Source organism: Haliotis rubra, unplaced genomic scaffold (assembly GCF_003918875.1).
Source record: "Haliotis rubra isolate DU_JTF1 unplaced genomic scaffold, ASM391887v1 Scf66, whole genome shotgun sequence".
Classification (NCBI taxonomy): domain Eukaryota; kingdom Metazoa; phylum Mollusca; class Gastropoda; order Lepetellida; family Haliotidae; genus Haliotis; species Haliotis rubra.
The window spans coordinates 2098964-2124001 of record NW_025767368.1 but is presented as its reverse complement, the minus strand read 5'-3'; the positions used below and the strand labels follow the sequence as shown (position 1 = coordinate 2124001).

At 39.7% G+C, this 25038-nt stretch overlaps 1 protein-coding gene across 1 annotated transcript; it reads left to right on the top strand.

Moving 5' to 3' along the window:
- The first annotated feature begins 16879 nt into the window (after positions 1–16879).
- LOC124257413 (FMRFamide receptor-like) lies at positions 16880–18687 on the top strand. The gene has a single exon (XM_046691459.1). It carries the CDS (start codon positions 16935–16937, stop codon positions 18051–18053), a length of 1119 nt encoding a protein of 372 aa, XP_046547415.1. The 5' UTR covers positions 16880–16934; the 3' UTR covers positions 18054–18687.
- Positions 18688–25038: the final 6351 nt, after the last annotated feature.

Here is a 25038-nt window from a genome sequence, read left to right as displayed (position 1 = left end):
TTATGCTTGTTACTGCATCCCTTGGTGTGCTATCAAGGGACACAGAAACAGATGTCTCTGTCAATAATTACACTGGATTTGTAACCAGACACCTGGGTGCCGTCAATATCCAGCCTCAGTCGACATCTCCGTTTTCTGTTGGTTGTAAATTTTGCTGATCAGCTAGAACGTTTCCTGTCTATCTGTCACGGTGTGGGTGTATCCAACGTTTTCTTAGGCTAATTAGCTGGATTCTCAAGTTGAAACTAAAATGTTCCGTAAAAGAACTCGGTGTGAAACCAACTAACAACAAAGAAATAAGATAAAAATAACAATTTTATTCCATAATTGACTAAGGAAGTAAAATACAAAAGTAGTTATCATAGCAATAAAGACAATCATGGTAATATTCATTCAAGGCAACAATGGTGAAGTTTACAGGATAGGAATGTTCTCTACACAATGCTGGTCTTCTTGTAATTTGAGATGTAATGTGAGATGAGAGGCAAGAGTTAACCTCTTATATACCTAGGACAAAGACTCCAGAGAGTCTCACCTCTCTGGGTCAGAATATAATGGAAAGGCCAATAGGGTTGTGGTACGTAACCTGTAGTCGCATCCAGAACACCGCCGGGCCCATAGGGCTGAGTATGTATTCGATCATTAGGTAATCAACGTGTACCATTTAAGAAATTCACAGGTTCCGTTTGACGAATCAGGGCGAAAGTGAGATTCAGCAACATTTAAAGGATGGAATTTCGTCTGTCTATTTGTGAACAGGTCATCTGGATCCGAGTTCATCCGCTTTCAGCTAAAACACAACAGATCACACCTCACATTGTTTCCCATGGAATCGAACCTAGGATGTATCAACTACACCCTAGGTGTATCAAGTACTCAGCATCAACCGTCCTTACTGAAATGTATATAACATGGGAAGGCCTTTCGTGCATGTCCAAACAATGAAACATATATAGTGTGTATTTGTGTTCAGTATCAGATGCATGTCATACAATGCGACAGCGGTGTGGCAAATAAATACCGCTATAGTGGATTCTTTGCATTTATTGACTTGAAGGATGAAGATGCTATGTTTGTAGGACGGAGGTACCACTGGGAGAGCTCATCACTTGAGATTTACTCAGCAGGGTAATGCTGCTCGTGTGCCAATTCTCCTTACAATCAAAGGCACGTCTCTGTGGACACATGGTATGCGAACGAGGTGTCGATGAATTGGAGGATTACATGCAACTGTCCCATTGTCCTTTGGATATCAGAAGCTCTGACAATACAGCTGACAGAAATCAACTGGTGATCAGTTATTCCTTATGGGGTCGGAGGAAGTATACTTTCGTTATTACTACTTCTACTACAAGAATTGAAACAGTACAATTAATGCCGTATTGTCGATTAAACAAGTCTGTCCGCAACTCACGGCGCAGTTTGTCCGTAACACACGGCGTAATGTATCCCTACCTGAAAACGATATGTGTCCGTAACTTTTGGAATAATATGACACGTGTTCGTAACCTGTGGCGTAGGTTATCTGTAGCTCATGGTGTAATGCTTCCGTAACTCAGAGCGTAATGTGTCCGCACCTTACGGTGTAATGTGTGCGTAACTAAGCTGGAAATGCGTGTGTAACTAGCGGAGTAATCCGTCAATAAATCATGGCAATATGTGTCCACGTAACTCAGGGTGATGTACGTACCCCACTAACGTCGTAAGTTAAGCATAACTAACGGCGTATTCTATGCGTAACCCACTGCGTAACTCACGCAGTAATATGTTCAGACTCACGGGTTCCTACTAACATGCTTTCCCTACAAACAGTTAATCAAAATAAACAGTTCGATCAACTGAACGTTGTTAACTTGTGCTGTGTTGAAAACACGCAATGTGAGGCTGTGCATGATGTGTTGCATTGTATGTGCCTCAATACCTCAACAAACTGTCAGATAAATCACTGTTTCCGATCGGGTGAAAACATACAAATTGGATCTGCGATCTGAAAGCCTCAGTGGATGTATTTTAAGGAGAATCAAATTATCTTTTTCAACACAAACTCCGCACGTATCCCAATTCCGATTTGCAAAAGAAACCAACAAAACAATTTAATTTGTTTCGTCGAAAGTTTGTTGGTGATGCGTGGAACGATCTTGTCAGTTTAAACGACAATTGCAGTCGCAGTGGTCGCATGCTGAGCTTAAGCAATTCAAGTATATTCGCTAACAACGCTGAACTGAAAGAAGCCTAAACACGCTATGTCCTCCTAGGCTCACATAGTTTTATCAAAATCAGTCTGAAGCATTTCCGTTTTGTCTCTTGCTCGAAATCATGATAAAGGGCTGTACGTTATCGGTGTATTTTTCATAATTATTGAACATAGGCGTGTAAAATATTGAACGAAAGCTATGATTCGATTTTTTTATGTGCGGGGTAGGTTAGGTAGCCTAGTGGTTAAAGATTTCACTCGTCAAGCTGAAGGCGCGGGTACACATGGGTACAATGTGTGAAGCCCATGTCTGGTGTCCCCCGACGTGATGTTGCTGGAATATTGCTAAAAGTGGCTATTTATACTCACTCTTGTCTTCCATGGTGATGCATGTCTTCACTGATGATACATGTTTTGGTTCGTCCTTATCTCAATTCGAGAACTTAGTATCAGTTAATTGATACGTTCAAGATGACTGTCGTTTAATTGCTTGATACAGGTACCAGCACATGGTGAATATCGGGTAAGAATTGATCTTCCGCAACGCATGCTTGTCGTCAGAGGCGAGAAACGGTATTGTGTGGTTAGTCTTGCTTATTTGACACATGTCATCGTATCTCAATTACGTAGATCGATGCTCATGCTGTTGATCACTGGACTGTCTGACTCGATTATTTACAGACCGCTGCCATGAAACTGGAATACTGCTGAGTGCGGCGTTAAACAACAAAGAAACAAACAAACCAGCACTTGGCCCGAAACGTCGCATTGAAAGTGTACAAGTATAAATAGTTTCCAACATTAAATCAACGCTCTTCACACAATGAACAAAAGTACGTTATGGAATATGGATCATGAATGCTGTTTTGGGTTATTTAAAGTAAATTGCGTGCTCAGTCTTCAAGACATGTAAAATCTCCCCAATATATTCATGACCCTTGACGTTTTGTGTTCAGAATATATACTACCCATCAAAAGTTTAGATATATGCTATGCATATACATATGGTTACATCAAAGATGAATTTCTCCACTAACTTGAGCGTCACGATATGGCTGAAATATTGCCGATGTGACGTTAAATAATAACTCACTCACTCACTAACTTGAGGGAACCAACTGCAAACCTTATGCAGATGAATTGCAGGAGGATCATGCATCAAATTGCTGAAAAGCATGTGCAAATATCGTGCAGGTGAACAGCTGCGTTTTGGTGTAAAATTCGTCAATTTTCACTGAGTTTCATCATTTATTGAACTCATGACAATAATGTTTTCAACGTTTCGAATTTGTTTTACAATACATCAGTTCATGTGTAAGCAGTTCCTTTAAACAGTATGAAATATTTTGCAAAATCTAGTTTACGACAGTTGACTGAAGTAAGTGGCTACATTAACACTAGTGAGTCTAAACGTTTGATGGGTAGTATAATTAGTCACGACATCCATGGTAGATTCGGGTTAGAATTGGTCTTCAGCAACCGATGCTTGTCGTAAGAGGCGACTAACGGGATCGGGTGGTCAGGATCACTGACTTGGTTGACACATGTCATCGTATAGAGTAGGTCGATGCTCATGCTGTCGATTACCGGGTAACCAACCAAACACACATTACGTCAAGTATACATGTATCTGAATCAGCTATCGTGCGTCCACTGTGGGTCTGCAGTTACTTGGTGGGTAAAGACAGGGTCCACTGTGGGTAATGACAGGAACCGCTCTTCAACGTATGAGGAGGGTTACCTCCTGACAAGTTAGGAAATTTAGATTCCGATAATTACATCCACCGCTGTGACATTGTTGACGCCATTCACCTCGACACACTTTACATCGTTTCAGACGGTAGAGCAGTAGACTGCTACATCAATATTCTGGAAATAATGGAACATGTTTTTGTGAAGCTTAGTTTTATCCTTTTTTAAAGAAAGTCTTCATAAAGAGGCTGCATGCGTCATGACATTATCTCCGATGTTATCTGAGATCTGAAAAACATGACGGTGTATTCTTCCACTGACAACACCCAGTACTGTCGTAAAAGAGACTGTCTGTGTAGGAGGGATCAGAAGGGGATTACATATTATAATTATACTGTTACACAAGTAATGAAGTATGAGTAATAACATTCATGATATGTCGTATTGTCAGTAAATGCCTTTCAAGTTATTTCCATGTCCAAAAAATTGCTAAACATGTTTACGCAACTTGAAGATTACTTCTTTCATAAATGATTGAAAGTGTTGATATTTCAAAAACCATGAAAACAACATTCTGCATTTGTCAGTGCATAAATGCATTATATAATGCATTTTCAATGTCTTGTGAAATATTTATCCCCATAATACCTCAGATGATGTATCCTATGACGACAAGCTTCAACCTCTACAATACTGGTCCAGTTGTCAGTATATGTGTGAGTAACAATGGTAGTGACTGGACGATATATAGACGCCGGCTCCTAGTCACTCGGCAACTGAAGGAGAATCACCATTGGAAAATAGGATTCCAGTCACTGGGCACTCGTCTCACAGATGGCGGCGATACCCCTGTGGTAGTTTCAAGACACAAAAGGAAATGAAATCGTATGCTGCAATGGACACTGATTGAAACCTACAGTCCAAAACAGACAAACCGTAATTGGGAAAAGAATCTGGAATAAAAAATGCTAAGGTTGTCCCAACTTCTAAAACTCTTTACCTCTGCGAGAATTTCTATTTTTCACATGACTAAAGGTCAAAGACTGCATTTCCAGCAGTATGTACATGCTTGTTGAAGGCATGATGCCAGGTCCCGGAAATAATGATATCGTGAAATAGGGACGAATTTAATCAAATCCGGAGAAAAAGCAAACCAGCAATTCCGCTGAAGACAGATTTTGAATGATTTCGTTAACAATAATGTCATAGTGTTGGTCCTGGTTCTGTGCTCGCTCCACACGACAAACAGACTCTACAGTGTTCGACACATCTTCGTGAAGACATTACTGTTATACAACCTCCAGCCTTGGATCGGCGGTAAGTTCATTGTAGCGCCCACTCCTTAATGGAAGACTGGCCGTAGGAGTATGATAACGTTGAGCAAGCGGGGCTTTGTCTGAGGATGCATTGCTGCTGTGAGACAAAGATTACATGGGATTAATCACGAATCCAATTAACACGACACCGTTTCTTAAACTTATCATTATCACATACACGTGATGGATTAGAAAAGATGGCGTTAGGCAAACATCGGCTCCCTGTTTACAAAGATGGTCGATTATTAGTAATTTGGATCTGTGGCAAGTAGTCTGTCCCTCGAGTCCGCTCGTATTATACCCGCACTCTTCCTCCATCGACATAATACATGGAAGTGATATCACATGATAATAGGACGCACATATGACACACATATTGCATAATATGACTATTATATTTTGATATAGCTTTTTGTATTCTTAACATAATAGTCAAATGTATTTTGTTTAATTATCGGGAATGAAACAGCGTTAATACACATAATAACATCACGAATGTGTCTTCGTCTCTGTTGTAGGATGGCGGTGCGGTAGCCTAGTGATTGGCGCGTCACGTCGAAGGCCCGGGTTCAATTCCCCAAATGGGAACATTACCTGTTCTGGTGTCTCACGCCATGATATTGCTGGAATAATGCGAAAAGCGGCGTAAAACCGTACTCAAACACTCACTCACTCTGTTGCAAGATTGTGTTTTGTCATGCGATCGTCACGCGAACTAAGCTTTTATATTCATATCTATTCAGTTCCAGTGGAATCATCTCAGTGACGAGGTAACATATCGCATTGATACAAACCGACCTGGACTGTCGCAGCTGTCCATGCTTCTTGATGGCACACATGGTATAATCATTTGACTTGCCGCTTGTATTCTTTCTCCTGGAGGAAAATTGTTTAATATATTTCAACGATTGAATTAAGTGATGCTTTGAAGAGTAAATTGGACGTGAAGAAAGTAGCATACCACCAGCCTGTAATATGTCTGAATCTCAAGGGACAGAAGAATCCACTTTACTCTACTACTTCATCACAATACAATATTATCCAAGCCAGAATGCATTTAGTTGGTTATTTAAAATCCAATTTCACTTCTACTGTTAGTTTTTTTCCCTGTCCGCGCATGGTGTAGAAAATAAGTCTCACGTTATCTTGAGACGTCAATATAATCGGATGACCCAAAGTCAATCATGTCGAGGCGGCGAGGAGAATATAACTTTCAGGTTATTGTCCGTATAGCCAACAGGAGACGACCCATCACCTATTATCATTCCCCAATTGTTAAATGCCTTAAGGGGAATGACCAGAAAGTTCTGAAATACATAAAAAATACATATTTGTAATGAACATGAAACGAACAATAAGTCAATAACTGGCTAAACAGATTCAGTTGGCGTGAAAGGCAAAATGGCGATGAGACAGTGTAATACCAAATATAGCATATGTTACAATGTATAAGCATCAAACATGTTATCAGAGCGGCTTACAATACCCTATCAGGGTTACTTCTTGCACCTTCATTCATTATGTAAATGGAACTCAGTAATGACACCGGGTGCTCGCTAAAAGGATAAGCGGTACCCTTCCGTGGTAGCTACTTACACAATTTGCAGTCAAAGGTCTGTGTTTGTGTGTTGTACTCCTGCCATACGACATGTAAACAATCAGTTCCTGACCATACTGTCAAATGACAAGATGACCCGTGAAGGTCCGGGTTAGAATATTGATCTTCAGTAACCCATGCTTGTCATAACAGGCGACTAACGGGATCGGGTGGTCAGGCATGCTGACTTGGTTGACACACATAATCGTATCCCAATTGTGTAGATCGATGCTCATGCTGTTGATCACTGGATTGTCTGGTCCAGACTCGATTATTTACAGATCGCCGCCATATAGCTGGAATATTGCGGAGTGCGGCGTAAAACTAAACTCGCTCACTCACTCAAGTGACAAGATAGCGTATACACTGATTTTATTGAAACTAAAATAGGTAAAATGTTTAGTTAAAGATGTTCCATACAAGTGGGATTCTGTTGCATACAGGATATAGGGAACGTTTAAGAAATATGTTCGTTACGCAACAGTGGGCGTAACACGAACCTGCTGGATGCGCCAGGCACATGAGACTTGATGTTATGCAATGTTGAGAAAGTCAGAATCGTCAGATTTTCGTCTCTTCCAAAGCGTAAAAAAGAACTGTCAGCCAAGCATTATGCAACTGACGTTGACGTCAATTGCGGGGGACGTTTTGGATGGGGGAATCCAGGAACTCCGCAGGGTTGGCATGAGAGTGTGGACCTCGGAGGGGATATGTCAAAACATAATTGGGAACCAACGCCATGACGTCAGCTTATCACAGTTAGGCTTAGAACTGTTTAGCTGCTACTGGAAGAGATTTGCATTAGGTTGTCATATGGTACAGATTATCTGACATTTGGGACCTATGAGATTGATCTCTGAGTCTCGTTGCCTCATGAGTTACTAGATTTTGGAAACATTCGTAGCCCTAAGAAATCTTAACTTTCTTAATTGTAGCCAATGTGTTAAGAATGGACATAAAAAGTTCGTAGGGCTACGAACGTTTCGAAAATCTAGGCCCAGGTATCCCCAGCATCGGTGAGCCATCGTTTCTTGAATTGACAATACAATTAACATATTGTCAGCTTACATAAGGGAAAGGCTTCAAAATAATTTCAAACCATCAGGACATTGTTCTACTCCCATTTCAATGTTAGTGCCTCAATTGTCCAAACAGCATTGAAATGTCACAGCGTGACACAGGTTAACTCTCGTGTTATGTAGACAAGGCATCAGAGGATGATTGAATGACAAGTCAATTTCCTCTCTTCTCAACATGAATTTTCTGGGATTCTACTGCACAGCAACACTAGAGAAACATACATTGGTTTCGACATGATCAATTATTAACACTTTCAGAACACAGTCTGCTAAATTGGCCTGGAGCCTGGAAGCGTTATACCCTGATAATAGGTGCACGGTGTGCAATGTTGCCCAATTTTGTAGACAACATTGCTGGTTAAGGTCAGGCTTAGTAATACATCTGGTTATGAGTTGATTATCACAATTGCCAGTCAGATAATACATTAGAAGAACTCTATTGAAGATAGTTAGACTGGAGGCGTAGTACAACGCCAACAGTCAGTAGGACGAGGTTAGGTTCTGTGGTGGGCTTCATTGGTATATAACATCGCAGTAACTGAATATAGAACGCCAGTGCAAAGGAATGCCGAAAAATGCTGTAAAATTACAAACAGAGATCACTGAAAATCAGTGATGACACCAGGTGTTGGCGAAAAGGGAAAGCATATCATGCCTCATGGGAAGCACCCGCCATTCACAAACAAAATATGTGGAAAAATAGAAGTATTATTTTGCCTTACGTTGCACAGAAGCACTCCTGTCTTGCGACAGCGGCCTATAACAAAACATAAGTGACACAACGCTGTTCAATGGCAGTTACGGACAAATAACAGGGATAGTTCAGGAACATTCCCATTATGAAAGATTACTGACGTTTGTCATTTCTTTCATACTTTAGTGTTGAACTTATGGACTTATTACTGTTGTCACACGTATCAAAATTCATATGTCACCATTAGATAAGCCATTTCAGAGAGTAGTGTGGCTGTAAATGCCACCGTGCGACAGATTAAACTTAAGTCTTAATGCAATGATGCTAATGGCCATGGTATTGGCACTAGAAATAATTGGTTTCTGTTATTTATGGCAGTCCAGATGTATAATATTTCGAAGAAGGTAATGTCTGTATCAGTATTTCACAATCATGTCTTGTGTTAATGTCATTTTCTTGATAAAAACTTCCTCTATTACATCCAAACACTTTCTGGGTCTATTCAGAAAAAATATATTGCTATTATTGAAATTGAAGAGCAGACTATACCGTGTGGCCCCTTGTAATCACATGGAACTGATGATCTTGAGTCTACTTATTGTTATCACATGACACTGATGATCTTGAGTCTACTTATTGTAATCACAATATGGAACTGATGATCTTGAGTCTGCTTATTGTAATCACAATATGGAACTGATGATCTTGAGTCTGCTTATTGTAATCACATGGAACTGATGATCTTGAGTCTACTTATTGTAATCACATGGAACTGATGATCTTGAGTCTACTTATTGTAATCACATGGAACTGATGATCTTGAGTCTACTTATTGTAATCACATGGAACTGATGATCTTGAGTCTACTTATTGTAATCACATGGAACTGATGATCTTGAGTCTACTTATTGTAATCACATGGAACTGATGATCTTACTTATTGTAATCACTTATTGTAATATGGAACTGATGATCTTGAGTCTTATTGTAATATTGTGAATCTTGACTACTTATTGTAATCACATGGAACTGATGATCTTGAGTCTACTTATTGTAATCACAATATGGAACTGATGATCTTGAGTCTACTTATTGTAATCACATGGAACTGATGATCTTGAGTCTACTTATTGTTATTGTAATCACACATGGAACTGATGATCTTGAGTCTACTTATTGTAATCACATGGAACTGATGATCTTGAGTCTACTTATTGTAATCACATGGAACTGATGATCTTGAGTCTACTTATTGTAATCACATGGACACTGATGATCTTGAGTCTACTTATTGTAATCACATGGAACTGATGATCTTGAGTCTGGAACTTGATTGTCTACTAATCACATATGACACTGATGATCTTGAGTCTACTTTATTGTAATCACAATATGGAACTGATGATCTTGAGTCTACTTATTGTAATCACATGGAACTGATGATCTTGAGTCTACTTATTGTAATCACACTGGAACTGATGATCTTGAGTCTACTTATTGTAATCACAATATGGAACTGATGATCTTTGAGTCTACTTATTGTAATCACATGGAACTGATGATCTTGAGTCTACTTATTGTAATCAATATGGAACTGATGATCTTGAGTCTACTTATTGTAATCACATGGAACTGATGACTGATGATCATGACACTGATGATCTTGAGTCTACTTATTGTAATCACAATATGGAACTGATGATCTTGAGTCTGCTTATTGTAATCACATGGAACTGATGATCTTGAGTCTACTTATTGTAATCACATGGAACTGATGATCTTGAGTCTACTTATTGTAATCAATCACATGGAACTGATGATCTGATCTTGAGTCTACTTATTGTAATCACATGGAACTGATGATCTTATTGAGTCTACATTATTGTAATCATGGAACTGATGATCTTGAGTCTACTTATTGTAATCACACATGGAACTGATGATCTTGAGTCTACTTATTGTAATCACATGGAACTGATGATCTTGAGTCTACTTATTGTAATCACATGGAACTGATGGAACTGATGATCTTGAGTCTACTTATTGTAATCACACATGGAACTGATGATCTTGAGTCTACTTATTGTAATCACAATATGGAACTGATGATCTTGAGTCTACTTATAATCACAATATGGAACTGATGATCTTGAGTCTACTTATTGTAATCACAATATGGAACTGATGATCTTGAGTCTACTTATTGTAATCACATGGAACTGATGATCTTGAGTCTACTTATTGTAATCACAATATGGAACTGATGATCTTGAGTCTACTTATTGTAATCACATGGAACTGATGATCTTGAGTCTACTTATTGTAATCACATGGAACTGATGATCTTGAGTCTACTTATTGTAATCACATGGAACTGATGATCTTGAGTCTGCTTATTGTAATCACAATATGGAACTGATGATCTTGAGTCTACTTATTGTAATCACAATATGGAACTGATGATCTTGAGTCTACTTATTGTAATCACATGGAACTGATGATCTTGAGTCTACTTATTGTAATCACATGAACAATGATGGAACTGATGATCTTGAGTCTACTTATTGTAATCACATGGAACTGATGATCTTGAGTCTACTGATGATCTTATTGTAATCACAATATGGAACTGATGATCTTGAGTCTACTTATTGTAATCACATGGAACTGATGATCTTGAGTCTACTTATTGTAATCACATGGAACTGATGATCTTGAGTCTACTTATTGTAATCACATGGAACTGATGATCTTGAGTCTACTTATTGTAATCATATGGAACTGATGATCTTGAGTCTACTTATTGTAATCACATGGAACTGATGATCTTGAGTCTACTTATTGTAATCACAATATGGAACTGATGATCTTGAGTCTACTTATTGTAATCACATGGAACTGATGATCTTGAGTCTACTTATTGTAATCACATGGAACTGATGATCTTGAGTCTACTTATTGTAATCACAATATGGAACTGATGATCTTGAGTCTACTTATTGTAATCTTGGATGATCTTGAGTCTACTTATTGTAATCACATGGAACTGATGATCTTGAGTCTACTTATTGTAATCACATGGAACTGATGATCTTGAGTCTACTTATTGTAATCACATGGAACTGATGATCTTGAGTCTATGATTATTGTAATCACATGATGACTGATGATATGGAACTGATGATCTTGAGTCTACTTATTGTAATCACATGGAACTGATGATCTTGAGTCTACTTATTGTAATCACATGGAACTGATGATCTTGAGTCTACTTATTATCATTGTATGATCTTGAGTCTACTTATGGAACTGATGATCTTGAGTCTACTTATTGTAATCACATGGAACTGATGATCTTGAGTCTACTTATTGTAATCACATGGAACTGATGATCTTGAGTCTGCTTATTGTAATCACATGGAACTGATGATCTTGAGTCTACTTATTGTAATCACAATATGGAACTGATGATCTTGAGTCTACTTATTGTAATCACATGGAACTGGTGATCTTGAGTCTGCTTAAGACCTCGATCACATGTGCCACTGGCGCCGTACGATAAAGTAGTATACGATTTTTCGTACGACATTTTAGGCATTGTTCGCTGTTTGACAAAACCGTAGAGGCTACGGCGCCCGTAGAATCTTGCGATAATCGTACGGCCATCCCCTGACGCCGCACGGCGACTGCACGGAAATGGAGCTTCGGGCAGTCTAGACCCATCAGAGGGCAAATGTGAACCAGGCATAAGGCTTCCGTTTGAGTAAGGAGTTCGCTATTAAGGGAGAATTTCATAATGTCCATATACGCCATCTTCAGTGATCGTTAGTGATGGGGTTTGGATGGTAGTGGTTGGCTTGGAACACTTTCCTTGGAAGTTTGATTCAAGTAATTAAAAACATAATCCTTTCTTATTCTAAGTCAACTGTTTTTCAAAAACCAGCTTGTGGGTCAACGACAAGCACACAGACAGTTTATAAGGATCAAACATGGCACTAGAACGGATAATAACATTTTTCATATAAATACGCAACGTTTCAAGTTTTAATTTTTTAAACCTTCATCCTCCTGATGAAGGTGCCAAACATAACCCCGAAACATTGTATGCATGAGAGAGTAAGTGTTTCTTACTCCAATACAGTGTTTGATACATATTTCATACTCATATATTGTATGATATGTTATATTTGGGATTACACTGTCACAGTAAAGCACAGATCTAACCCACTTAGCCAGCTCAGCTTCGACATTAATGAGAGTCTGACAACTGGTAGTGAAGATAGCGCACTTTGTGTACCCCTCTGACAAGTGTAATCTTTACCTTCACTTATAAATGGTATCTCTGTCTTAGTGTTAACCCTTAAGTTGGTTTGTAAAAACATTTGGTGATTAAACTGAACTATCAAATACCTGCATAAAGACCTTTAAGAAATGTGATTTATTTCCTGACTAGACGCACTGGCTGCGCTGAGGGAGGGATTGTACTGGAATCCTGTACTGGGCATGTACGGATCAGTTTGTTCAGCACTCCAGCTCTTGTCTATATGTCAGCGTCTTTGGCCTTAGTTAAATCATGCCTACTTCGTGAGTATTGATTGCTTTTGAAGCAATTAACGATAAATTGTCACTCTAAATTGCACCTAGGAAATATGTTTCAAGCTCAGGTTGTTGTCTTTGATCAGGCTGAACTGCTGCAACGAGGTGAAATGAAATGCGCCGTCTGACGACCTAGCGCAATCGTGTAAATTGACTTTTGAAAAGAAGTAATCTTTTAATGGATGTAGCAATTTCTTTGGTTTATATTCAACTTAAGGTCACATAGTGGAGAAAAGTGAGTTCAGATGGAAACGCTATACCAACCACTTGAGACGTTGTTTAGTGCGTGGTTAATGGTCTGGTCTTTACGACATTTCAGAAGTCGAAAGCATTATTACGTCCCACTCATTGCCCACTTGAACCCTCTATATGAGGGAGCTGCATGTTGAGCGTTGATCAATCTTATTCCGTCAAGTGTAACATGGACTGGGGAAGTTTAATCGATCTTTATATTTGGAAACGTAATGTAACATTAATGGACATAAATCCAAAACATCCCCTTTATGCATGCCATGTGAATGACCCACAACTGCTTAAAGACGTGATTATTTACTCAGAATATAGTTGAAGCTGATGACCGTCGTTGTTAGTGTGACTTTCATTGTTATAAGTAAACGTTATCACACGTATGTGTTGGGAGTAGGTGAATGTCCTATTAGAATGTTACTGATCAATATTGAACTAGAATAACTGTACTCTGAGGTTCAGGGGGGTACATGCTTAAACAAAGGACAACTCTATTTGTTCGATCATTTGATATTCCTGCACAAACAAGCAGTGAATAACTTTCCAAGGGAATAATAAAATACAATATGAAGAACAATTCTCCGGTTATTTAAAAGTCTCTGCTTTTAGAGGTCGACCTAAAACAGGAATCCGACAGAATTGTCATAAACAGAGACTGACCTATGTATGTTTTCTCGTTTCACATGTAATAACGCCGGTGGGGTGATAAAGCAAAGACTTGCTATTTGTAATTGTACCAATAGATCGTCAGAGGTTGACCTGAGATACATCTTGCCTGTCAAGCGCTCTCGATATATTAGCTACAAAGACACCCACTGTCTATGAAGGTTACATTTTCTATGCAATTAAAGTAGGCTGTTGGCTATAAACAAAGAGGACGTGGCACATTAATAAAGGAACGGACGTCTTCCTGACATCTACATCTACACATGTATGTTAATGACATTGATTTCGTTTCGAAGTTCAGCTAGGCTATCTTTATGCATGCAGATGATGCAGTCTTGAAGATCTGCTGATAACGGAACGCCACCAAGAAGCATGGCTAAGCACACTGATCACACTGCTTGTGAAAGATGTGCTCTACAAGTGCATTTATTAATTGCATTAATATTACTATTGATAACGTAAATGTATTGTTTTTGTAAACATATGCAAGAGAAACTTTCCCTGAAGTCACTTCTTGTGTAGTTTGAAGAATATTTCATCCACAAAGATGTGTGGAATTAGACTTTTGTATTAAGCAGGATGAGGCATGGTTCAAAAGATATGTTCTTCGTACGAATAACGACTGCGTTCACAGGGAACGCGCTTCGTCTTTAACATCAACACAAGAGGATTACCTTATTTACATAAACGAGTTTTTGCTTTTGTCACGTTTAATAATGTAAGATTTATTCGTTGCGACCTACCCGTTATATTACAAACAAAATGCCAAAACTCCCACTCAATTTAAAAAAAGGATAATATATTCATTTACATTAATTACTGTATTTCATTCAGTTTTCTGACCTATGTCTCCTTATCAATACAAACAAGTCTGTCTGTTAGATTTTCAAATCTGCAGGCACAACATTGACACTGACCAGCCGTAGCATATTTCAATAGTTATAATTGTACGTTCCCAAGGTATTGTCAACTTACACAATATATTTGCATACAAAGTTCACTGTGTTCACAGCGATACAACTTTTACATAGAAGGGACAATTTCTATTCTTTGTTCCAGATAACCCACCCATTTCACCATTGTAAATTGTGTGAGTGTAGGGTGCGGGGCAGGACCTCCTCAATCCGCTCGCGAACACCAGCATCCATCACTGATTTTCATATATCATTCATATAGCTTTCATCGTATTTTGCCGTTTACGCCCTAAATAACCGATGGATAATCGAGACTGGTTAGTCTGTTTCTTAACATCATATATTCACACAGTAAAGTTTTCATAACTTTTGTCGACAGCGCAAACCTTTGATCTCGTTATCAGCAATATGTATATTATGAACAAAATGTGGTCGATGTATTATTTTACATAGATAAATATGAACAGATCACTGAATAGCAGTGAAAGTGTCCTGTAAAGGACAAACATGTTCTTGGACAACAATCACTCCCCTTAGAATACAAATCTATGAAAAACATTTATATATTTTACAAAACAGCTTACGGTGAGTTTCACGCTCTTCGACTCAGAAATATACATACTTTTCTTATCAAACCTACTTTCTATTTTCTACACTAGCTGACCCCTGGATTACCTGGTCCAGATCCGAATATTTACAGACCGACGCCTAATAGCTGGACTATTGCTGAGTGCGGCGTAAAACTAAATTCACTAATTTTTTACACTATGTCTTTCTGTTTCATCTCATATTGAACAACTATGCTTACATAGTTGTGTATATCAGCAGAAAACCCAAACCAGATATGTTCTGTACAATCAGATATATGTTGGGCATCAGGCAGAATCAATACCTGTTCTTTTAAATAACAAGTGACTAGAAGCTGTGGCTATTCAGTAAAATGGATAAAAAATAACCATCTCTTTACATTAGGACAGGAACATTTTGGGATAAGCAGTATATACAAGAGCCATAACGTGATATTTAGTGTTCAGTGGCTTGCTATATCCCGTCCCGTACGCATTCTCTCATGACTGGCAAGGTCGATCATCAAAGGATTCGTTGCAAGTATTGAAAATACTCAACTCCAGCGAGACTAAAAACGTTACGACCGGGTTCCTGTGTGCTCGATACTCATGCTCCTAAGTCCCCAAAGTTTACTTAAACTAACCACCTGACTTTCTATCTTCTCATCCGTTCAATGCGAAGGATAGCTGACTCTCCCTGGAGATGTGCTGGAATCATCACGACGTAGTTTCATTGGCAATCGCGGGGAAGCAAGGAGCAATCTCTGCAGTAATGCTTTGATTTCAAACATTAACTGTGCGCCAATCACCCAGGCATGGCCAACAAATTGATCTTTGCTGACCAACATCTGTGTGATTGACGTGATTGTAATTACAAAGAAGCTTCTGCTATTGATCAACTAACGACTGACGTTTAGCTATTAAGCACTAAGACGTCACCAGTATATTTCAGTCATCAAAACCGTCGAACAATCAATAACTTTCTTTATGCGTGTTGGGGTGGATACGAGGCTGATTGACATTAAGTTATTATAAAACATAATATTTCTCTTTCTTCGTGCAGATGACTTGGTTATCTGAGATCGCCATTTCTTTTACATAGAACCTGTGATGTTCAAGACTGAATCACACTAGTGTAATGTAAAGACAACGAACGACAACTATTAACAATTTGGTATTTGTTGTCAGGTTTACATCTGTCAAGGTTTTGTACAAAAGATTTCTTGAGAAACACATCGCGAGTAAATGAAAGATGTATTACTTATTTATATTCAATCATCATAGATTAATGAAATAAATGTATTTCCTTTCAGGTATAGAGGACATGGGAGGATGTGGCATCTGAAGCACTGAGGGCAGTCTGTCAAGTTTGGGATGTCGCTTGAGCACAATTCCTCCATGACTGTCTATGGACAGCAGTCCATTTACGTCATCAGCTCCAATGAAAACAATACAGATCCCCTGTTTGTGATCTCGACTCTAACCTCCCTCCTAAACGGCAGTGATGTAGAGGGAGCTACTGCATCGGTATCGGACTCTCTTAGAATTACAAGGTTTGTCGTTCAGAAAGTGTTAGTTCCAGTGATAGTTACCATTGGTCTTTTGGGCAATATTCTGAATATTGCAGTGTTGTCCCATCCTTCTATGAGGAACTCGACAAACATATACCTCATGGCTTTGGGATTTGCCGATACCATTTACCTCATCTTCATGTTTACATTGTCCTTCATCCATTGCTCGGATCAGAACCAGCCACGATGGTCCCTACAGTTTATTCCATATGGACGAGTGATAACAGATGTTGCTGGAAACTTCGCAGTGTGGATTACTGTGATATTTACAATTGAGAGATACGTGGCTGTGTGTTTGCCCATGAAAGGAAAGGTATGGTGTACTGAAGGAAGGGCCAGATTGTACTCGTTCCTGGCAATGCTGTTTTGTGCTGTGAACACGCTCCCGGAAATGTTTGAACTGGAAATAGTACCTAAAGATTCCGGGGGTTGGAAGTGTCGTTATACGGCTATGACGAAAGAGAAGAGCTACCAAATTGGCTTCAACTGGTGGTATGTCACCATCTTTACGCTTGTGCCTTTTGTGTTCCTCATCATCTTCAACACTCTCCTCATCCGATCTTTGTTGAAAGCAAAGAAGAAGCGGCAGTTGATGGTTCAGAGTAGCGTGAATAAAATGAATGTCAAGTCCACTCGTGAAGAAAATAAGGTCACGCTGATGTTGGTGACAATTGTCATTATTTTCCTGTTGTGCCAGCTTCCTTGGACAGTACTGCTGTTGTATCGGTCATACCTGGATGATCATGGAATCAAGGTGCCTGTTAATGATGTTAAGATAGCGGGCAACATCTGCAACTTTCTTGTTCAGATTAATGCCTCCATCAATTTCTACCTCTATTCCTTCTTCAGCAGGAAGTTCAGAAAAACATTCAAAGCAATCTTTTGTTTTAAGGTATTTAATACAGCACCTGCTTCAGTGTAAGCTTCATCCTGAAGACAAGTGATTTACCCTTTTGAAGAAGACCTCCTGTCTTCGTACAGTGTAGATGAATGTGTGATTCTGATAAACATGCTTTAGTCTTTCCCGGATTATGAGTTTACTATGTGACACAGTAATTGTCTGAAACGTGATGAGTTGTTGTGTATGTAACGCCATGTGCTTTACGCAACAATGTGATATATCGTAGGCGATTAAAATCGATTACAGTTATAGTAATCATTATGGAAACTCGAGAGTGTCTTCACTAAATATGTGAATAAATTCAGTGGATTCCATGATGATTCATGGCAGTGTAGCACATACCTTTATCAAGCTAGTTGTATTAGCTACATGTCTCCTGTTTGTATCTAGTACTGTGACATGTTTCGTTGGATATCTTGTTTCTGCTATTAGCAGTGAGTTAACTTTACCCAGATGACCATAAATCCACCTCCGGGCCATTGGTCGAGACAGCATGGCCCTGAATGTGGATATGTCACTTGGTAAAGAATACATGTCCGGCCCTCACGACAGCATACACATGATTAAGTGTCTTGTGACATTTTCTCTGTATAAAGTAAGTACAATAGCAAAGTCAAAAATGGATATTTATTCAATAAACCTATATTCACTGTTATGGGAAGTTTGTATTTTCTTGTCCACTTTAGGATATAATTGCAATAATCTTGAACGCAACTTTCAACTCCAACTCAAATCTACCTCATCCACTAGCTGAAATCTTAAAAACACCATAAACGTCTATGTGACACAAGTTGTGCCTCAGTTGAACCCAAATGCCAATATCACGCCGTATAAAGTATCATCAAACCATACAAATTGTGGATCGGTGCTTCAGCAAGTGATGTAAACCATTGTATAGGTTGATTCAAAAACTGAACTCGACGCGAATAGCTGGGTGTTTGCGAAAAGCATTGATTGATTGATTTTTTGATTGATTGATTGATTGATTGATTGATTCAATCAAAAACTGAACCGGTTGCGGTAACCCAGAAGCCGGCACGTTCTGAACTAGATTGTGACGCCTGGTCAATAAACACCTGGTCAACAAAAGTATGTTGGAATACTCAGGCTAAGGTTTACTATCACAAAAGCCAACCATAACAGTCAAAATATAAGGCTGTTTAGTGTTTGTAACAGTTGATTACATTTTGTGAGGCATCTGGGTTGTTGTTTAACGCCGCACTCAGCAATATTCCAGTTATATGACGGCGGTCTGTAAAACAGTGTTTGAGAGAAGAGGGAAAGTCCTTGTTTTCCGAAGGTTATCCAGTCCGCACTGGTTGATGCACACAGTTGGGACAGGCAATCTGGAAGTATCAGCCACACAAAGCAGAGATATATATGGCGTTTATCAACACTACCAAGGGAGGTCACTCTAACAAACACTTCAAGTATATTTTATGAGTGCTCCATTCAGTAATGCTAAATATTCGTTACCACATAGGGCATTTCCTGTGTTTCTCATCGTCTTACCAACCCTTCTAATTTTATTGCCGAACCACTTCCCCACCCCCAACTATTTTTTACATTCCAACACAGCGGACTCGGACCTAAAACGTACCGCCTCGTCATATAAGATCAGTCGCTGCAACAAGTCCAAAGAACGCGAGAAATTGTAATAAGAATTACAATTAATGAGAATCAAGAACATTATTCAGATAATTTTGTCTTTGTTAAGTTGTTTTCCGCCCTATCGACCCATGTTTAGAATTTGGTGTCTACGTGAAACACATAAAAAAATGATGCCCTACACGATTCAAAGCGACTCAGAAACCAATGGCATTATTCACCTAATGCCAAATAAAGAGTACCATAGGAGAACCTACTGTAAATCTCTTACAGTAGCGGCTAAGCCTAACTGTGATAAGCTGGGTTCATGGCATTGGTTCCCAATTATTTTTCGACATATCCCCTCCGAGGTCCACACACTCATGCCAACGTTGGTGGAGTTCCTGGATCCAAATTGTCTCCCGCAATTGACGTCAACGTCAGTTGCATAATATTTGGCTGACAGTTCTTTTTACGTTTTAGAAGTAAAGGAAATCTGACGATTCTGACATTCAGGTTTCCACTAACATTACATAACATCAAGTGTAATATGCCTGGCGCACCCACTAGATTCGTCCAATGAACGCGAGAAATTGTAACAAGAATTACAATAAATGAGAAGAAGAATATTATTCAGATAATTTTGTGTTTTTTATTCCCCCCGACCCCCCCGAACGATCGACCCATGTTCAGAATTCGGTGGCTACGTGAAACACATACAAAAACATGATGCCCATACCTGATGGCATTCTCTTCCCACAGAGGTTACTCCTGTCATATCTTCATACGTAACCTCTGTTCTAATACGGCCCTTTCATGGTGTGAACGTTCAAGACTCGTGATTGGAGGCAATCAGATTTAGTTGTGCAATCAGCGACGTTGTTTCAAAAGTGATCATTCGCAAGGCCTCGGTAATTTCCGTATGCTTCGAGAAAACTAAACCTCTTCCCCTGCGCGATGCGCAAACGTTTCTTCTAGACAGAACTCAGTCATGTTATGGCGGATCAGTGGCGTCTCCATCGCCCTCGTTGACAACGGACGAGCTAGCCATTAAACGTCTTGTGTGTAACATCAACACAAGTCCCCGGCAGATGGGGGATATTTGTGGCCCCACATTTGCTTGTGTTAGTCAAGTTGAATCGATGTAACACGTGTTCTGATTGGATAGAAAGAAGGGAGATAATTCGTGTTGCGATCTTTTGCCGCTAGGGGATTTTACGAGAACCGGGAAATATGGCCGTATTAGAAAAGAGGTTCGTAGGAAGATATGACAAGTAACCTCTGTGGGAAGAGAATGACCTGATGGTTGCTGCTGCTGTTAAGAATCCCCACTCACCCACGCACTGGGCCACCCTAATGCAGCAACTCACCCACTCGAGATAGAGCTAAAACGGACGAACTGTTTTTGGAAAACTGTTTTGATCAGTCCCTCTAAACTCCTCCCGTGAACAGATATGGTATATTCATGTTTACCCGCTAGGTGTATTAGTGTGCCAAGGTTTAGCTCACGTGGTCCGAAGGGCAATAGGCGATCATATACTGAGCCGAAAAAGAAACGCCACACCGATAGAGGTTTCTTAAACTACACACTTTAATTCGCTCTAATTAACAATCAAAACGGAGGGTTGCCTTCAAACTTGACAATTATGGTTAACACATTACTGAGTTCACACAAACATTTAGAGTTCACACAAACAAATTCCCCAAATGGTACCAACCACTAAGATACCTCAAAGTCAGTATCGTGTGTGGCCTCCAAGGGCATCGATGACGGCGTTGCGTCGTGTGTAGATGGAATGAATTAGCCGGTTGATGAAGGCCATAGGCACTTAGGTCCATACTCTGCGAAATGCCTGATCAAGACAAGTAGCAGTTGTCGGCTTTGGTTGGAGGTCATCCTGTCTTCTTTGAATCTCTTCCCAAAGGTGTTCTATTGGACTTAAATCCGGACTGAGTGCAGGCCATTGTAGGGCTTGGATGCCATGTTGTCTTAGGAAGTCCAGTGTTGCTCTGGCAGTGTTGGCACGAGCGTTGTCTTGCTGGAAGATGTGATTTCTGTGACGGTCAAAATGTGGTACAACGTGGGGGTCGTATGACTTGGTCAGTATAGCGAGCAGCTATCACGCCTTTTCCTCGTCCTGGACCGGGATTCTGGAACACCACGGGTCCAACTCTCTGGTATAGACCGATTGCACCCCACATCATGATGCTTGGACCACCCCACGAGTCTCTTTCAACAATACACTCATTGGAAAACCGTTCCTTCGCTGTACTCTCACTCTGCCATCGGCTGTTGAAACACAATATCGGCTTTCGTCAGAAAAAAGCGCTGTTCTCCATTGTCGATAACGCCAATTGCGATGCTGAGTAGCCCATTGCAGTCGGTTTTGGCGGTAACGAGCGGTGAGGACAGGACCACGATATGGTCTGTGACAGCAGAAGTTTCTTTCGCTCAAACGTCGACGTACTGTATGGGCACTAATGGGTTTCTTGTGAGTCCCAATGGTCTGGCGAGCTGTTTCCGTGGCTCTGGTGAAGCGATCCTGCATATGGTTGCACACAATCTGTCGGTCTTGAAGTTGTGATGTTACTGCAGGTCGTCCACTGCCTGGACGGTCTTGGATGCTGTTGGTGGCCTGATACCGTTCCTCCAGTTGGTAGATTGTCCTAACATGAACATTAAAATGATTGGCTACCCTCCGTGCAATCTGGCCAACTTGCAATCGTCCCAAGGCTTGGTTCCTCTGATATCTCGTAAGTCGTGGTATGGGCGAGTTTGGGATTCGCTTTCATTGGTAGGGTTGTCACGATATGCACGTGCATTTTCTTTTTCACGAATGTCATACGGAACCTTGTACCACGTCTTTTTTTATTCGTTTGGTCGATATGGTTCTTTCATCAGAAAACACACTGATGCTGGCAATAACTGTCAATTTGGATTGAAAAACATGTTAACAAAACGGTACAATCGTAATAAAAGCACCACCTTGTAAAAACAAAACTTTGCATTGGGTTTTGTAAGCTCGCCTTTGTTTTGCGGTTCAGTATATTATTCCGAGCCATCCATACCTTTTTATATTATCTTCCTTTTCGACAACCACTTAGATTTGACCAAATGTATTTGCTGACCATAGGCGGCACGGATTTGTAAAAGGCATGAACTTACATATATTTGGCTATTTATGTTCAACATTTGGTGCAATATTCTATCCTGACTTTTATCATTAGATTTCTGGAAGAACAATAGACTTGCCTTTGTATGTGTTCGTAAAGTTATGATATGGTCGGATTCGTTTATTTGACTCTGACTTTTGACAAAGACCCCTTATTATTGTGGGAAGGGTCGTTTGCGTTTACATGCATGTAATCAAATTTGCCTCACGGTGTGATTTTGACCCCGAGACCTATCACTAGCTCGGTGCCAGGTTAGTAAATATGTTGAACAGACAAACATGATAATGACGAGGACAGTGTAAGGAACGCGCTATATTTAGACAGGACTGAAGCTGCATATAGTTTTGGATTTCAGTCATAAAAAAACAAGAACACATTTCCGAACATAATTCAGATACGTTCAGTAAAGTTGGGGGACATGTTTTAACCCTTCTTTATACAGTATGTCTTCAAGTGACACTCTATTTGCAAATCATTTTAAACAACATTTGTGTCGCAAATAGTAGATCTATGATATTAAGACATTCATTGCCCAGGCACCAACAAAAATATTTCTAAATTTGTCTACCAACATATCAAGGGATCCTTTGCATGGAACGTCGGAGAAAACATACACCTGGAAAAAGTTTTACAACACATTGTTTTCGTATGGACAGTAATATTCCATTGCGTATTATGGAAACGCAATTCTACCAATTGATGCAATTTGTATTGTAAAAAGTCAATTTCAATGGACTGCACCAGACTCTGCATCTCTCTTTGAGGCTGTCAAATCCAATTCTGGTGACCATCCTGTTCCAAATCGTACCTGGGGAAACCTCTGACGTACACGGTGTCCTGAAATGTCCCAAACGTGCTCGATGGAGCTGAAGTCTGGAGTCGTTCTGGCCACCACGTTATGTTGCGAGTTATGATCGCCTCCTTGCTTAGAACATTGATCGTTGCAGGACGTTTGTGGTGGTCAACTTCAATGCCAATCTGTGTCAAAGAAATTGCAGCATTTCCCATGCCAATTATAATTATCTACTGTCTTTTAGCAACATCTATTTGAGGAGGGCCTATTTCTCAGTTGTTCTTTTACTTTAATGCATTAACGTGATGATAATATGTTACAATGATGGATATTTCGAACTAGCTTTTAAGAACAGGGGTGCATATATTCAACGGTGTACACGTGCATCCATGTGTGGTTAGCCAGAAACACCAACAATATCATTTGTATATTTTGCTCGTCAGTTAAGGCAATATTAACTTGATGCCTTTTTCATTTTTCTCGAATGTGGAGGTCTGCAAGGGATGTAATGACAAAATAGCAGACGTTAGCAGTCGTTCTAAATACAACTGCCTACGTTATTATATTGAATCTGTTTCCAGCAGCCGAAAATGTCGACGCAGCAATGTTAAAAAAAGTATGAAGGCCAAATGAAACCATTCCTTTGGAAGATGCTTGCCCATCCTTCAGAAGCCATTAGTAGTTTACAGGAACAATATTGTACAGTGTGTCGTTTAAAGAAATCAAATGTCTCGAGCACCTTTTGGTGATGGATGGGTCTACAAACAGCAATCAACTAGAGAGCATAGTTTTTGTTATGGTTGAAACATTGGGCTCGACCCGACCATGACATTTTCAAACAGCAACTTTCCAAGACAAAAATCAGTCCGCCATAAATGTCCACAATATTTGAAGTTTTACACGAACACGATTCCATCCATGTTGTTTTATGATGAGTTCGTGTTGCTGAACATGGACGTTGCACCTCATTGTAATTTCCACTACTTGTGGCTGCAAAGACTCGTCACGCTTTTACTGACCTCAGGTTGTTGACAGTAATAACCTTCGTCATTTGAATAAGCAGGAGTGTGAACATCTGTGCGAGATATTGACACTGGTGAATGCACAAAATATAAAGGAGGTAGTAGAAGTGGGATTAAATTTCTTAATGTGTTAAAGTAGGTTATGACATTATTGTCGATATGTAGCACACGTGTAATAAACCCTACAGGCCATTTCATTGGGCGGTTGAGACAATCACGTGACATCTGAATGCGGGACTACATTTTTATTCATAACCTTTTACTTTTACTACGGATACATGTTTACTACAACCTGAGTTACCCAATAACACTTCCTGTCAGTGCACAGCGACCTTGACCTTGCCGTATTTCTATTCAAACTCTTCCAGGCTATATTTAGATCACCTTCAATATTGGAACTACCGGGAAAACACTGTTATTTGTAATTAAA